This window comes from Globicephala melas, chromosome 20 (genome assembly GCF_963455315.2).
Source record: "Globicephala melas chromosome 20, mGloMel1.2, whole genome shotgun sequence".
NCBI classification, from domain to species: Eukaryota; Metazoa; Chordata; class Mammalia; order Artiodactyla; family Delphinidae; genus Globicephala; species Globicephala melas.
Window position 1 is genome coordinate 15,222,744 of NC_083333.1, and position 17,666 is coordinate 15,240,409.

Below are 17,666 nucleotides of genomic sequence, written 5' to 3' on the forward strand. Positions count from 1 at the left end.
AATTAGTGCTATTCTGGTTGATGTGATGGACGGGAGGTGCCTACCCATATCGGAAGCCCTTGGGGCGTGAGTACTGAGGAACCTTTGGGATCCGCGTGGACAGTTTGGAAATGGTTGCTCTTGGTGAACTTTAATCAACCATTTTTGTTTCTGAACATTCTGGACACCTAGTTTCTGAAACCCTCTACCTTCACTTGACTGACCTGACTGAACCGTGACATAGGACTGTATCCTAGCTTATGCAGTTATTTGGAGAAAAACCCGTCTTAACACACCTCATTCTAAATGAGGATCCTCCGGAACAATATTTGAACAATACCTCCTGCACATTTTCTGTCATTCTTTGTTATGTTATAGCCATGCCTCTGTAATTGTTTATATATCAGATTTCTCTTATCTCACTGTATTGTCATGGGTACCAAAGTTGTGATCTGTCATTTATGATCTTTAGGCCCTTAAATGTTTCAGTGCTGAGGTTAACATTGTGCTCTTTACATGTGGATGATGTAAAGAGGAAGACAATACCACCCTTGTCAAGACTTATCAAACTTGTGCTATTAACTTTGTCCTCAGGGCAGGTCTTCCCATGATGTGATATCACGTATGTTGTTGGAAGTGATCTTGCACGTTCTCTGATGATGCACAGCACAAGATATGTAGAAGGGAGAAGAAGGGGAGGTCCTACTATTAATTAAGTAATTTGACTAAGTTACAATCGAGAGTTCATTAAATTGCTTCTAAAGACTCAGATGGTTTTGCAATTAAGAATTAGTGTCCTTTCTTTCTTCCTTAGTAAAAACGTGTGTTTTCATAATTTAAAACAATTGATTTAACAGACACACAATTTGTTACTCTTTGTCATGAAAAACAGTTTTGCATCTGTGATCAGCACTCCAAATACTTTGCCTTTTTTTTTTTTTTTTACTGTTTGTTTTGGCTAATGCGGCCATCTGCTTTGATCTTATTAGTGATAGTATTGTAAGACATCATGGACATTTTTTTATGTGATCTGTTTAGAAGAAGACTCTTTAGCAGCTAAGGTTAAGTGTCTTGCTGCATCTGTGGGATATAGAATCTTTGTTTTGAAATTAGGAATATAAGAATGCCTAGGATTTCCTGCAGCCCAGAGGAAAGTGATAGCTCACTGATGTGCTGCAGTGGTTTCTGGGGTTTTCCAACTTCGTATTAGAACTGAATTCTGGACATTTCTGCTGGAGAAGCAGCACATTTGTTGTAAGGATCGAATGTTTGTAAGAATCCAAGGGGGCGCTTGGGGATCTGAGTGTGATCCTTGCTCTCCTATCCCCTACCTCCCTGACTTAGGTTGATCTGAAGTCATCCACTGACTGGCAGTGGATTCCCCTTTGTGTTTTATTCTCTCACATGTTAACCTTAGGAGGAGTCCCTAACCAAAGGGCAGGGACTGCTTAATGAACAAGGCTGCACTTCTGGCAGGGCAGTATTGGTGTTTGTGGATCCTAGGAACTGGATACTTTCAAAATACGTTTATTACAATTATATCAATTAAGAAATCCTTGTTCTCTGCATCATTTGATTTTAAATGAAACGCTGTAGAACCTTCATTCCATCCCTCTTTATTTTCTGTGGAGAGGAGTCCACTCGAGATCCCATGTGCTGTGTTTGCCCAGGTACCAGCTCTAGGATTCCTGCGTGGGTGATACTTATCAGTGTCTACTCAGTCCATTGTCTTAGACTTTCATTCGATTGGCTAGATCACATGGCTTATTAAGAAATCCACAGTTGATTGCCCCATATTATGGGGCATTTGATCGACGCAGGGAGCATTTGATCTCATTCCTGTCCTGTGAGTGATTGCTCAAGCTTTCATCCCATTTTGGCAAGATATTTGGCAATTACTTGAGTAGAGAATATAAATACTGTTGGTCACCTTAGATGGTGAGAGGTGCTCAGCTAGAGGGATGAGCCACAGCCACTGAGAGCTGAAATTGAGCTACCTGCAGGCGATAGCGGATCCCACACGGCTTTGCCGAAGGGTAAAGACCTTCTGGTGCTCTGATTTCGGTTGGCGGTAAATTGAAAGTAGCACTTTGCCTAATGGCCCAAATACTAATAGCTTGCATCACTTTATTCCGTGTTAAATTGTTTTAGTCAATGCCTAGAATAATCTTTAAAGCCATACACTGATTTCCTCTATAGTTGTTGAATACATCACCTTGCTGAGTTTCGTTGTGTCTGTGCCCAAATTTCTGATTGGGGAACTCACCCCTCATTCCCTTTTGAATACTCATACCTTATTCCTAACTTACTCTAAGCAGCCACAGATGAACACGGGCACCTTGTTACACGGTCCTCTGAACCCTCAGCTGAGCCCTTCAAAGACCTGGCAAGAATGTGTCATGTGAGAGTTTAGAGACTGTACCTGCCAGGACTAGTGGTCATGCCCTTTCACATTACTTTTCCCATTTTTTCTGTTCCCCACATCTCTTTCCCCATGTATTTTCTCCATTTCAAAACAAAAACACAGATGGAGTATCAGTTAGAATTGATAGACATTTTGTAAGTTTATTTGACTGTGTTGCTGTTTTCAAGTCTGTCTTTCTGAAGTCAGTTCCTGGACTCCTCGGTTCTTGATTCCTGATATGTTTGCAGGTGACGTGTATCTCTTTTGCCTGGAACGCCCAGATCCTAGAAACATTTGTTGTACACATTGTGGAACTACTGTTTTTAATCAGAAACATGTATGACTTATCAGTCTTCTTTACCCTGAGTCTTTCGAGTATGTGATGACCTATTTTCTCCTTCTCTAAACACGAATGGGATCAGGTAACCCAGAGGGGCTTCTCCACACACACATTATCCAACAGATAGAGCTGGTCATTGGCCTGACCTTTCCTTATAGCTTGAGTTGGCAGGTAGAACAACTTTGGGATTTTGGTGAGAGTCCAGAGTTCTTGCATAGGACACAGGCAGACACAGACTGGGGTCCTTTCAGGGCGGGCCCCAGTGCTTTGGTGTGTGCCTGGCTTCTCTAGCAACTGAGCTAGCTCTGAGAACTCTGACACGGAGATGTGGGTTAACTCTGAATCAGAGTGGGTGGCAAGGACACTACCGGAATCAGCTAGGTGTTCATTGAACGCCCAGGCAAAATGCTCCTTGGAGACCCGCTTCTGAGGACCTACGCTGTGGGCCTTTTTTCATTTTCTCTTTGCCAGTTGAGCCATCCTGGCCTTACCCCATAATAGCGAGTGGGTCATCATCATACTCTCCCTTTATCCCTTCTGACCTGACCTCTGAAAATAAATTTAGGAAAGCGACACTAATGCGGTCATAGTATCTCAGTAACAAGGGGTGAAATCGGTTTCCTTAAGAGTGTGTACTGCCTGTTTTCATCCATCCTCTTGGCTTCTTTCTGTCTGCCCTTTCCACCCCAGTCCTTCAGTGAATTTAGTTTTAATAGTTCCCCCAGTCCCTTTCCATCCTAATAATGTGTCTTAATCAACTTGAAAGTCCTTCATACTTACTGGTGTTAGTTTTGTCCCTAACTATTCATCCTTGATGAGTACCAGCAAATTACGTGAGAGGTCGGGTTGGCAGGGTTTGGAGATAAGGCGAGAGAATACTGTGTGTGAAATTCCAGTGAAAGGAGTATTTATACTTTAAATTCATGTTGTTAAAAATTGAGGCATTCCAGATGAGGCCAGGTATAAGCTGTCAACATTTAAATTTACCAATGACTTGAAGATGTCACATTGTACAGGAAGAAGGAAAGCAAACTTTCAACCACTTCCTGGTATTTCTGTATGATTGGGACTGTTCTCAAAGTGGGCATTGCTGAGTTCTGTGCATGAGGTAGGAGAGGGCAAGAGGGCAATTTCTAACTTAAATTTTTTAGCTTGTCCTATGGAACTTGTTGACTTTCTATAACTGTAGCTTAATCCTTACAGAGTTCTATTAACTGAATTTGTGGCTGCTTCAGCCAATGGCATGAGTTGGATTGGCTGCTTTAGATAAGTGAAGCTCTTTGGAATTTTTTTTTAATTAGATAAGAACCATGTATAACACTAATAGTCATACAACCAGGGAACTAGGAATTTATCTTTTTTTCCCTTTGCCTCTACTAAGTGTCTAAATGAGAGTCATTTTGGTGTTGCTGATCTGTAGCTACATGCAGTTTTTGTTGGCACTTACCTGCTTTTAAAGCTTTATCAGAGTATAAAACAGCTTTGTATACAGATTTGGACAACAATTTTAAAAATATATTTTTAGCTTCAGGTATATAAAATTTCTTCACTGTAGCAAACTGCTTATATAAGTAGAGTAGTAATTCTTGTTTTGCTTTAAAAGTGTTTTCTCTACATTATGTTCCAAATAAAGTAAAATTGTAATAATTTGAAAATAACTTCATTATTGGAAATGCTGTGTAGGTTGATTTTCAAAACGTAGTTTAGTTTGTCCTGAGAGAATGTGATAACTTAAGCTAGGTTAATAAAACAGTGACAAGTAAAAGCTCAATAGCCCCATAATGAAGAAACAAGAGTAATTTTAATGATATTTGGGTGAAAGTGAAACTTTTCTTTAAAACTTAAGGTTCTTGAAATGATTTTCTTAAATATTTTCTACTTTCTTAAATAGAAAAAAAAAAAAAAGGGTTTGCTGAGACCAAATGAACATTAGCCTTATCTAACTTTAAATTTATGGTATCAATAAATGAAAATTTCCTGTAATTCAAGGCATTTATCAACACATTTGATTTCTGAACATTTAAATTACAGGAGCATTTCAAGTAGTGTAATTGGCTTCACCTTTGCATTTTCCAGTACCCTCATTAAGGACAGCTTTATAAGGGGAAGGGAAGTTTGTTCTCAGTGATGTGTTCCATTTTTGGTGATTATGCTCCCTTCATTAGAGAATCCGAGCCTTGCTTATTTCAAATGGTAGAAATCTTTTCCATACACATTACTTTGATGTTCAATTAGAAAAACTTTCCTGGTAGTGACTTTTATTACTAAGTATTTTTTCATTTGAATCATCGATTATTTGTGTTTTCTAACTTGAATTACTTATTGAATTACTGAATTAAAATCATTAATTTGAAGCTACTGCTATTGTAGGAGATGTATGCTTATAGTTAATCTCCTCTTTGAGTCCTTCAGGCCTTTTGAATTAACTTAGTTTATTAATTCCTCACATATAATAAAGGTTACAATACGACCCTAAAACTTTAGTATCAGTATAATTCAGAGCTAGCTGTACTTGCTCTGTTTTAAACAATTGAGATGCAGTACCAGCAGCTAGTCCTCCAACGCCCATCTCTTGGGCGAGATGCTCAGAAAGCGTGAGGAGGTGGGGACAGGCATCATTAAGAGCAGTAGGCCATCCAGCAGCCCCCCCATGTTCTCTTTCATGCTAGCAATGGCATTAAAGAATATTTTACAGATAGACAGATTTTCCTGCCATGCTGACGATCTCAGAGATTACAGCTGTGCCAGGAACTCTCTCTCCAGTATGGTTAGTAATAATCCTATTACATCAGTTAGATGCTGGGACTTCAGTTAGGTCTCCAGTTCACACAGTAACATGTATCCTTTCTGTAGCAACAGCAGTGTTTTTAGAAACTGGTCCCCAAGAGTCAGTTATTGATGATAACTACTGAGGTTTATTGTAAATTTAGAAAACCATATAACCAGTTTAGGGAAACAAAAAATAAACTAGAAAGGAGGGCATCTTTTAAAATAGTGTTTTATAAGTGTGTGTGTTAGTACACTTGTAAATAAGGAAAAATAGTAAAAGTAGAAAAAAAAATTTTTAATCTGTTAATAGTGAGAATTCTTTAGTAGGTAGAAATCTTCCGCAACCAGAGGATCATTTGCTTTTTCTTCCCTGTTTGTCTCTAATTACCAGTTCTTTGTCTTTTAAGTTTAGATACATAGGATTATTAAGTCTTTTAAAAATAATAGCGTTCCCAAATTAGTATTTTCACAGCTACACTTTTAAAGTTATATTTTTTAAAACAGAAGTTAATGTAATTAAAATGTTGACAAAAATTTCAGTGTCATGTTTTGAACAAATACAAATTACATCTCTGGGCTAATTTGACTTTTTAAAACTATCCCTTTTGAGCAGACATTATGCCGATATTGATTTAAAAGCAAAATTATTAATCTCCAAACTATGAAAGTACAGAAATGGGAGGGGGGGATTTTCTTAATTTTAAAAGTACTAGTCTTACTTGTTTTTATTTTTCATTCTTCTTATTTTTTTCTTATTTATCTGGGCAGGATATTCAGTGTGAAAGTTTGGAATAAATCAGTATGTACAAGATGGATGCCAGCTAGTAAATTTTATTTGGTATGAAGTACTGTAGCTAGCAGGCTGTAAATTTTAAGTTGCAAAATTAAATTTGTTTGTATTTGGAATATGTGGAATTCCTCATTTAGTGTGGGAAAAATGAAAATTGGAGAACCTACTTCTATTCCTTATACACCTGCTTATTGTCGTGTCACATGGAATACATCTTTTGTATTTCTCTGTGCCTCTGGCTTCTCTTCCGTAAAATGGGTTCAAGAGTTTAATTGACTGCCTTCACCCTTTCAAGAACATTGAGGACAGATACCTTGAAGTCTTTGGAAGACAAAATGCCACCTTGTATATTTTTTGATACTAACTTGCCTTGTAAGTATGTGCTATGTATTGTACACAGTGGCGCGGTGTGACATTGTGAACTTTTTTTATGAGAACAGAGCTGTTTGCATGCCTTGTCATTAAACTGTAACTTCATTATTAATATTTTACACTGTCTGAACTTGATTCTTTCCTGTCTCTAGTGCAGTGGGAGCTGTCGCCCTGAACATCTCCATGTTCTGTGCAGTTCCTGGGTGGGTGGCAGGGCTGGGGACCCTTATCTTTTGTGGGAGTCTTTTAGAATTGTGCAGAGTCGTCGTTTTACAGGTGGGTTGGGGATATACCCCAGGTCTGCAATGTACAGGGGAGGACCTCATCATCTGAGGAGCAGACAAACAGCCCTCTGTCTCCTCATTTTTAGATTTTCCTCCACATGTTTATGCTGCCCTGCATTCTGACTCACGAGTTGGAGAGTCAGGTAGAACTTTTTGTTTTTAACATACAGAAAGCGTGGTGAAGGGGGAAGATACCAGTACAGGATTTGGGAGACATGGGTCATAGTCTGTGTGCTGCCCCTATGCTAGTTCTCACTTTTACCTGTTCTGGGCTATTTTCCATCTCTAAAGAAGGAGGATGCTAAGGCGTAAGGATGCCAGGGAGTGAAGAGGGCTGCTCTTGCGTTGAATGCCCAGATTCCATACAATTCTGAAATAGTGATTAAAAGTATGTATGAAACTACTGATAATTATTCAACGTAAACTGTTTAGAGGATGGCTTGTTAAGATTTTCTTTATATTTGCCGGCAGGGCATTCCTTCCATCATCATCAGTGAATGCTTGTGGTTAAAAAGCCCTGTGTCCCTTAAAGAGTTCCTACGTGCTATTTTGTCAAAAAAATTTTTTTCTAAGTGCTGTTTTGTTTTTCTGTGATAAAATTATTCTTGTAAAGTATAAGGAAGATGATAATTTTTATGTCTGGTTAGTATTTGTGAAGTCTGCTTGGAATTTTTAGTCTTGTGGTAGTGGTTTTTCTTTGGTTTCTAAAGTTGTTTTATGTTTTTGTGACATCTTTTGTCATTTTTTTCCAGAGAATTCGGTCAACAGTGGATGAAAAAGAGCAAAAACAACTTCTCATGGATTTGGATGTAGTGATGCGAAGTAGTGATTGCCCGTACATTGTTCAGTTTTATGGTGCACTCTTCAGAGAGGTAGGAATAAACCTAAGCTTGGGTCTTAGCTGACAAGTGGACGTCTACTTGGAATGAGTAAGAGGATGGCAGGATTTGATTCCAATCTTCAGTTAAATGCCGTACATTAGTAATACATTGATTTCTCAGCATTTTAATGTATCGCCATGATAATTTACACATTAATTTCTACCATTCATGTTCCTTTGGTTAAGGGGTGAACTTCATACTTTAATTATATTAGTTAATTAAGTATTTTATGGCTGTCATTTGTGAATTCCATATTTCCTTCTTCACATGTAAATATTTTCTGTTTTTTGAGAACCTGGCACAAGTCATCTGGCTTCTAAATATGTTACTGTATTTAGATCTATCCCTTTTGTCCTTGAGCTCCCTCAGTCCTCCCCGACCCCTTTTTTAAACTTTCATTCATTTCTGTCATCAAATGTATCTGCATTTAGCATAAGCATTTATTTGTGTCCACCCACAATCCTCAATAAAATTCATCAGACATGGAAATTAACAGCTGCAGTAGAATTTCTTTTATCTAATTCTGCTATCCAGATTTTTATGTAGAAGCTAGAACTTCAGTTTCTTGGTGTCAGGATCATATATCTCTTTTGGTCTCTGACTCTCCTGTATCCTGCTACAGGAGGATATCACTTCTGCCTGCAGCTGTCAGTGCACTTGCTCATTTCCAGTCACACCACTCCCTAAAGCAGGGAAGTGAGTTGGGGTCAGGAAGTAAAGGTGGAGCTGTCAGTGAATCAGATACTTCATGGTGTCCTGGACAGTTATCACACACTTGTGATATTTAGTTAGGTGAATGGGAATTGAACTGAACTCTTAAGCATTTTAAATATTCTTAAAAAAATATCCATTATAGGGCTTCCCTGGTGGCGCAGTGGTTGGGAGTCCGCCTGCCGATTCAGGGGACATGGGTTCGTGCCCCGGTTCGGGAGGATCCCACGTGCCACGGAGTGGCTGGGCCCATGAGCCGTGGCCGCTGGGCCTGCGCATCCGGAGCCTGTGCTCCGCAACGGGAGAGGCCACAACGGTGGGAGGCCCGCGTACCGGAAAAAAAAAAAAAGCCATTATCATTTTGAAAATGTTAGGATGAGCTGGTACTGGTGGGTTTGTTATGAACTGGTGAGGAAAAACTGCATCCCACCCTGCCCTTCTTTTTGGGACTGGATCGCAGAGGGTGTCGTTTTGGGGGTTTTGTTAGCGTTATTGACTTAAAAAATACTATGTTGTAAGACAGGACTGAATGTTACACTGAGTAGAAAGATATGAAATCTTATCATTGGAGAAGACCTTAGAGGTTTGTCGATTAATTCTTCACCCAATCCTGAAATATTATTTATTTTTCTGTGCTCTTAATAGATAACTCTATTAACCAGAAGCGTTCTCCTTCATGATAGAGCCCATCCCTTTGTTGAATCACTAATTAATCACTATTAGTCTTAGACTCACATAGCTTCTTTCTCCTCCTGTCCTTGCACTTTTTTGACTTGAGTGTTCATTTTTATGACCAGATCTGTTGAATTTGTTAACTTTCTTCCCCATGTCACATAGTATTACATCACATCAGCGCACGCAGTCATGTACTCAGGCAGGTAACTGTATCCTGCACCGAAGTATTATATACTGTTATTCTGTTTGTAAGATCATGAATCTGGAACTTTCTTCATGTTGCACAGGAATCTTGCCATCTCCTCCTCCCTTCTTCCCCCAAACCATGAATTTCTTCTTCATAATCATAAATCCCCTGGCCACACTACTCTTCACATCTCATGAAGAGCAGTAGTTATCTGGAATGGACTAGATTTTCTCTCCTAACTGGATGCCACAGTCAGCTTTTCCATGCTGTGCTCACTGTCTCCGTAGACTCTCATGGGCTCTATCTCAGCCCTAATTCACCTCCATAGTGCTCAAGAATGCCAGTTTATTTCTCATGTTCGTTTACTTGATAATTCACTTAAGCAACATTTAAATATATAGCTCCAGGCTAGATAGTGTGAAGTCTGATTTTATGAAAAGAAAGCAGAGTGATATCCATGATTGAAAAGTTACTGGAAACAAAAAGCTTGGAATAGTATCTGAACAGGATCATTATGATTCCTTATGAATAGCTGGGTAAAATTCAGTTTCATATCTCAGGAAGGTTGACTGGAATTGAGATATGCATCTAGAAGCACTAACATCTATTGAATGCTCTATAGATTCCACATTTATTACTTTCACAACAGTCTCAGGCAGGTTGGTGGTATTATCCCCTCTTCCCAGGGAGGAAACTGAGATATGAGTACTAATTTGACGAAAGTCACACAGCCAAGAAGTGTCACGGACAGGACTTCAGAGACAAAAATCTCACTGTTCTTTCTGTTATACCACAAGTGGTCCAGGGATAAAGAACTTGAGCTTCATTTAAGAAATAATCTACTTTTTAAACATTGCAGTTTTTGAGTATGATAAGATGAAGGGTCAGGAGCTATACAAGTAAGTTGTGTTAAGTCACAAAATGCCTAGTTAGGCTGAACATGAAGCCACCCCCTGCCCCCCTTAGATCTTAGAATGCAGGAAGTAATAGGTACTTTCTGAATAATGCAGTTTTAGAAGCAGAAAGTTCACCTTGAAGAGTGCATAGTCAAAGTTGTAACTTTCCTGAAGTTACAATGGTTAAAAATAATAAACATTTATTTAATAATGGTTTGGAGAAAGATTTTTGAGCTAGATCACTTAAAAGAAAAGGATCCTTTTTTGTTGACATGACCTTCAGGGTTTTTTTTTGTTTTTTTCTGTTTTGTTTTGTTTTTGCGGTACGTGGGCCTCTCACTGTTGTGGCCTCTCCCGTTGCGGAGCACAGGCTCCGGACGCGCAGGCTCAGCGGCCATGGCTCACGGGCCTAGCCGCTCCGCGGCATGCGAGATCCTCCCGGACCGGGGCACAAACCTGCATCCCCCGCATCGGCAGGCGGACTTTCAACCACTGCGCCACCAGGGAAGCCCCACCTTCAGTTTTGATAATAGACACAGAATTCTGGGTTTATGAAAGGAAAAGACTGGACATGAATGAGCGCATTCAGGACTTGTGAGAGAGACGAATGCTTGTAACTCCCATCCCTGTGAAAAGCCTCCAGAGTATTTAATTTCACATAATTTATATGACCACAGGACATCAGCTCTTGGTCTGATTCAGTCAACCAACAATCACGGAGCCATGAGATGTTATTTTTCTTCTTCTTGGCAGCAACAGTGTAGAGGTTAATCTTGCCATTGGGTAATATTGAGCCTCTGAAAGTTCCATAACTTTATTTGGAGCAGTGAATAAATAACATTTAATACTGAAGTTGGTAACTCATTTATTGCTGTTGTCTCCAACCATGTGTATACTTCTTCCTAGGATGAAACTAAATGAGGATAAGAAGTCGAAAATACAACTTGGATTTTATTTAGATAATTTATTAAGACATCTAATTGCACAGGTTTCTAAATTCATTTTCAGAATTGGTAGACAGGGAAAAAAGAGCTTGACAGTATTGAATAATGAAAGTGACTTTTAGCCTGTAGCTTACATAAAGGCCAGACCTACTATTTATGTTATCAATACTGAGACTTAGAAGCACTTTTAAAATGTCTTTTAATATATACATTTTCAGAATTTAATAGCAAGGAATCCCTTATTTAAGATATCTTTTGAGGTTGGGGAAACTCCAGTGTAGGAAATACTGTTCTGAGTAATCTGTGACTATAGGAGTTCATCAGGTTATGTAAAAGGCAGTGATAGGGCTTCCCTGATGGCGCAGTGGTTGAGGGTCCGCCTGCCGATGCAGGGGACACGGGTTAGTGCCCCGGTCCGGGAAGATCCCACGTGCTGCAGAGCGGCTGGGCCCGTGAGCCATGGCCGCTGAGCCTGCGCGTCCGGAGCCTGTGCTCCGCAACGGGAGAGGCCACGGCAGTGAGAGGCCCGCATACCGCAAAAAAAAAAAACACACAAAAAAGGCAGTGATATTAGCCAAATTTAGTGACCTCCTCCCTTTCTACCCCTACTTGTGCTCACGTTGTCCTTTCCCCTTCATTCCCCACCCGGCAGGTTTTAAGTGCAGCTTTATGGAGGTAAAATTGGAAATCAGCTGCACATATTTACAATATACAATTTGATATGTTGGAACAAATGTACACACGTGTGGGCTTGTCACCATAATCAAGGTCACGAACATACCCACCTCTCACGAGTTTCCTTGTGTCCCGTAGGTTATACACACTTCCTCTCTGCTGTCGCCATCCTCAGGCAACTGCAGAGCTGCTTTCTGCCACTGTAGATGAGTTTGCATTTGCTAGAATTTTATGTAAATGGAATCATACGGCATGTATCCCCTCCTTTTTTTTTTTGTCGTCTTTTACTCAGCATAATTATTTTGCAGTTCAGTTTTCTTTCAAAGAGTTCTCTTCAGGTTATCTGTTTCTCCCTGAGTGATACTTGGTAGTTTGATTTTATTTTCAGAAATTTGTGCCTTTTATCTAAACTGTCAAATTAATTGGTATAAAGTTATTCATAATAGCCCAATATTATCATCATAATATCTGTAGAATCTACAGTGATGTTACCTCCCTCTCTCTCTCATTCCTGATGTAATTTGTATCTTCTCTATTTTTTCCTGATTAGTCTGGCTAGGCTAATTTGTTAGATGTATTATTCCTAGGTGCTTTTTTCTTTCTACTGTGAGTGGTGTCTTTTTTTTGGGGGGGGTTCGCAGGCCTCCTCTCACTGCTGTGGCCTCTCCCGTTGCGGAGCACAGGCTCCGGACGCGCAGGCTCAGCGGCCATGGCTCACGGGCCCAGCCGCTCCGCGGCACGTGGGATCCTCCCGGACCGGGGCACGAACCCGTGTCCCCTGCATCGGCAGGCGGACTCTCGACCACTGCGCCACCAGGGAAGCCCAGTGGTGTCTTTTTAAACATTTTATTTTCTAAGTTGTTCCTGTTGGTATAAAAGTTATGTTATTGGTTTTATCTGGATGTTGTCTCTGAAACCCTTATCTTGATCTTAGTAGTTCAGTTTCATTATCCTCCACCTTCCTTTTCAGTAAATCCATATTCAGTAATTTTTATTTTTGTATTTCAATTGTGTGGTTGTCTGTCTTTTGCTTGAATGTGAAAGTAATGTTGCTGTCACTGCTTTTGAGGCAGCTCAAACCATTCCTTTTTTTTTTTTTTTTTAACGCAGCTTATTGCTGTTGTCTATTCTCAGTTATGGCCAAAAGGAACTGCTAGAAGAAATACATTTACATTAGGTTATGTGCCTTAGAAACTACAAAGATTTCCCGCTCTGGAGCTAATTGCTCCTTTGTATCTGCCCTTCTCACCTCAGTTTACTTCTCACCTTTATTTCCCTTGTTCCTTTGTCTTTCCTTCTCTTTTGGTTGCTTTCCTATTTTTCCACCCTTTCCCCTTCTCCCCTCATTTTCTTAACTCTAGTTTTTAGCAGCTGCCAGGCGCTTTACTTTGTGCTTTACATATGTTAACTCGTTTGATCTTTATCATATTCCATTGAAGATTGTGGGGCAATCCCATTTCATCGTTAGGAGTTAATGAGGCCCAAGCTTATATAAGTGGAGAGTGGGAGAGCCTGGATGAGTAAGTCAGGCCTTCACACTTTAATCAGTGATTGTCCCACTTTGCTATATTACTGAAGTTAAGTTCCTTCCTCGCTGTTTTCCTAAGTAGGTGAGTTAAATGTGCTATCCTTTTCTCTAATTAAAAAATTCTGGTAAATCTATTGAGATGGTATCTTTAGATTGAAATAAATTCAAGTGTGTGTTTTGGGTTAATAGTGTTAGTCGTTTATGAAGGTTATTCTGCAAGAGCACCCAGAAAAAGAGACCTAAGAAGAAAGATTGGAATAACTATAAGTGAAAGTTCACTTTGTCAGATATGCTTTACAAATCAGCATTCTGTGAAGCCATGGAGCTACATGGACGTTGCAGCAGCTGGTTCTACTTTAAGAGTGGGATTATTCATCTCAGCAGTCATCACAGCATGTGCTGTCTCTACATATAAGTTAAATGTCCTTGCATTGGAGGTGTTGATAGGAGAAAGGAGTTATGTAAGTGGATTCTGTTCATGGCTCTATCGCTAATTAGCAGTGCTGTTCTGAGCAAGCCATTTTACTTCACCGGGCATAGATCTCTCGTATGATCAATCCAAGTCAGTTGTTAGGGGAAGGAGGTTAGTGGTAGAAAATCTCTAAGGATATAGCTGGATCCATAAATTAGAAACCATATGCAAAATTTTTTAAAGATAATTCTTGTCATGATCCCTATAGCTCTTTTCACTCTCCCAAGGTACTTCGTATTCCTTGTTTATATGTGCACATACTTTTACAGCATTATAAACATGGAATCTGCTTATAGCCTGTGTTTTCTCATGCATACCTCATGAACTGTATAGTTTTCAAAATAATTTAATTTTAGGTAATCCTTTTAATAATGTACTATTTCATCTTGTGAGATAGTTGAGGTTTTTAGTTTGTTTTTGTTTTTTCTTTTTGTAATTTATGAGCTATTTGTTTAAGTTAGGTTCCCAGTCATGGGATGACTATCAAAGGGTATAGGCACTTTTATTTCTCTTGTTTTGTTGTCAGATTGCCTTCAAACTGGTTTAAAACACTCTACAGTGCTGCCAATAGTTTTTGAATGATTTGATTTGATTATAGCCAGCATTTGTTCATTTAAGGAATGTTTATTGAGCCCCTGTCGTGGTGGACTATATGTTATAATAGGGAAGATCAATGAAAACCATAATAAATAAGTAAATTATATTTTATATTAGAAGATGATAAAGGCTCTACAGAGTAGAGCTGTTAAGGGGATGCTGAGAGGGGGATGACTTGCATTTTGAATTGGGCATTTTCAATGTCGGCCACTGAGAAGGTGGCATTTAAGCAAGGACTTTAGGCATTGGGCTTGCTTTATGTATTTTTTTTCTTTTTTACTAATTTAAGAAGTTTATATAGTTTCTCAAGATTCCTGTAGTCTATTTCCTTTGTTAGTGAGAATGAACAGTTTCCCACATATTTTCTGTTTTTCTATTTAATCATGGCAGAGTTTGAAAATTTTTATAAAAGTCCAAAGGTTTTCTATGTAGGACTATGCCCATTCTTACAATTAAGAGTAGGGAAAATTTGGGCAACTAAGTTTGGGTTTGAACATGAGGAGAATATTCTGTCCAGCACTTTAATAAGGAACAAAAATTAAAAAAAAAAAAGATTGCTTCTTCTCTCATTGTATTTCTATTTTAAGTAAAGGAAAGGTGGTACTTAATGTTAAGATGTATAAGAATAACCGATATTTGTTTTTTTATAGGGTGACTGTTGGATCTGTATGGAACTCATGTCTACCTCGTTTGATAAGTTTTACAAATATGTATATAGTGTATTAGATGATGTTATTCCAGAAGAAATTTTAGGCAAAATCACTTTAGCAGTAAGTACTTGGTTTTCAAATTGTTCCTTGTATACATACTTAACATAAAGATGCTACTGGAGTTTTGAATGCATACATCTGAATGCCCTTCACAGAATGTTACTGCCCTTCCTAGAAAATCATTATAATAGGAAAAGAGACAAAAATCACTTCTGTGGGGTAATTAATACAACAAGTAGTAAGAACAATTTTCAAAATACTACATTGACACTTTCCATTATTGAAAAGTATGTATTGAAATCATACATTTCAATAATAAATACTACAGTATTCTTTCCATTAAAATCAGAGTGAACCATAATAGACTGTGCTGTAAATAAGGCTAGAAAAAGCAATTTTCTGTTCCTCTTTCCCTTGTTACTTTAACTGTATTTAAATAGGCTATATTATCACAGTTCCGCTTAAATTAGAATTGCAGCAGTCTCCTTGAAATCCCTTAACTGAAACTCTTTAGACTAAGTATATTTCCTGTGGTTTAAGATTTGGGCTATTCTGTCTAAACTACTTAAATTGTTGACTAGCAATTTCAGTAACCAGCATTACTACTAATTTGGTCAAATCACTTTTAGCATAGTACCAAAAAAGAAAAGAGGCACTGTTTTGCTTACGTGTTTATAGTTTTGAAAATGAATTAATGATCATTTTCTTTCTTGTTCTTTTAGCTAACAAAGGTCATTCACAGTTTTTTCACAGAAAGAAAAACAAATTTTTTTGATAAAGTTAGTAAGTTTCTTAGAAACCCCTGAGAATCTGAACTAATGACATGACCTGGGTTAGTGGATGTGTAAACTAAATTTTATAGGAAGTTGTAAGATAGATATTCTGGTTGCATGAATTTCCTCTTTCTTCCTGCATCCTCCACATCCAGTATAGTCTGCCTGGTAATTGTCAGTTTATCCTGTTTAATCATTAAGGGTCAATGTTAAAATAAGTAAGACAGTTTCTGAACTGTATTTTAGTGGTAAGAGATATGTGTGTATAACTGGGATATAAAAAGTCAGGTTAAACTCTAGTCATAATCTTAAGATTAATAGGTCTCATGTTAATATTTTAAATTATTTACCTGAATTAATGCTTAATTTAAATGTTTTATGAGCTGTTCAGATATATACCCTTTCATATAATTTTATAAAGAAACTGTCTAGTATAAACAAGTTTTACTAGAAACTTCTTCATTATTCAGACAGGTGTCTGAAATTTTATGTTGATCACTTTAGTCATCTCTCTTCAGTATACCAAACCTAGCTTTATCTTGGAACTTTTTACTATTCATAATAATTATAATGGAACAATAGTAGAATAATGATAATAGCCCATGGTTACTGAGTGTTTATTTGTGTCAGGCCAAGATCTCATGACATTTTATGTTCATAGCAACTCTCAATGGTAAATAGTGTAACCCCCTTTTTATTTACAGATGACAAATCTAAAGCATGGAGAGATTAAGTAATTAATTTGCTTTGAAATTCATATATTTGTCAGTGTAAATGATTTAAGCCCAGGCAGTCTGATCCTAGAATCCAGCTGTTAACCACTGCATGACAGGATGATCATGAAGTTGGAAAACATAGATAAAATTATTTTATCCTAAATTGCAATATATGTAATATATACTAATAAATCATTTATTATATATTTGCCTGTGTTTCTAGACTTGGTGATCATCCTTTTTGTTAAGCGTAACATTTAAAATTACTTTGTGTTAAATCTCTTCTTGCTAATTAATAACCCCATGAACAAGCCTGGCTGTTTGAAGCATTGCGAGTTTGTGTTCTGCACCCAGCAGCTTGATGGCAGCGGAGACTTGACCTTTCTAATTGGAGGCCTGTGCTTCACTTCTCTTTTAGTTTGAGGTTGTAGAAATGTTAATTCAAGTCTCTGTTTCCTCTATTCCTGGAGGAATCTTTGATTTCCTGATCATGAGCAGTGATCAAACAACAGGATAAATTCTGGCTCTGCAAAAATTACTTTGCAGGCTCCACACCCAGTGAGGGTGAATGATTGTGAGAAACTGAGAATTTGGAAAAACTTATTAACTTAGGGTTGATAATGGAACCAGACTGTTGGACCTTTTTGTACTAAATATATCTGTTCCTAAAAAGTTCGATGGTATGAGAAAGATTATACAACTTTTTAATGACTTATTTAAAAAATTGTAAGTTACCTGTTTGTTTTTTTAGCTGTCAGGGAAGGGCGTGTAAAGGCAACTATGATTTCATATCTAAAATCATAATTTAGCATCTTCAGCTAACATAAAAAATGGACAGAATATTGAAATATTAAGCCCAAAAGAATGCAAAGAGCTACCCGAGCTGTTATTTTACGGTAAGCTATTGTGCTATTTGATTAGAAGGAAATTGATTGTTTATCCCATCCGTCTCTGCTTTTTCCT

At 38.1% G+C, this 17,666-nt stretch overlaps 1 protein-coding gene across 4 annotated transcripts in view; it reads left to right on the top strand.

The window, feature by feature from the left end:
* Window positions 1-17,666, top strand: part of MAP2K4 (mitogen-activated protein kinase kinase 4) — a 104,918-nt gene that overhangs the window by 65,341 nt on the left and 21,911 nt on the right. For all 4 annotated transcript variants that reach the window (XR_004040590.2, XM_030861387.2, XM_030861385.2 and 1 more), the window contains 2 exons: window positions 7,691-7,810; window positions 15,155-15,274. Coding sequence is in view for 3 of the 4 variants with exons in the window: in XM_030861387.2 (XP_030717247.1) it covers window positions 7,691-7,810; window positions 15,155-15,274 (240 nt within the window). In the remaining variant the exon portion in view is untranslated. The remainder of the gene's footprint in view (window positions 1-7,690; window positions 7,811-15,154; window positions 15,275-17,666) is intronic.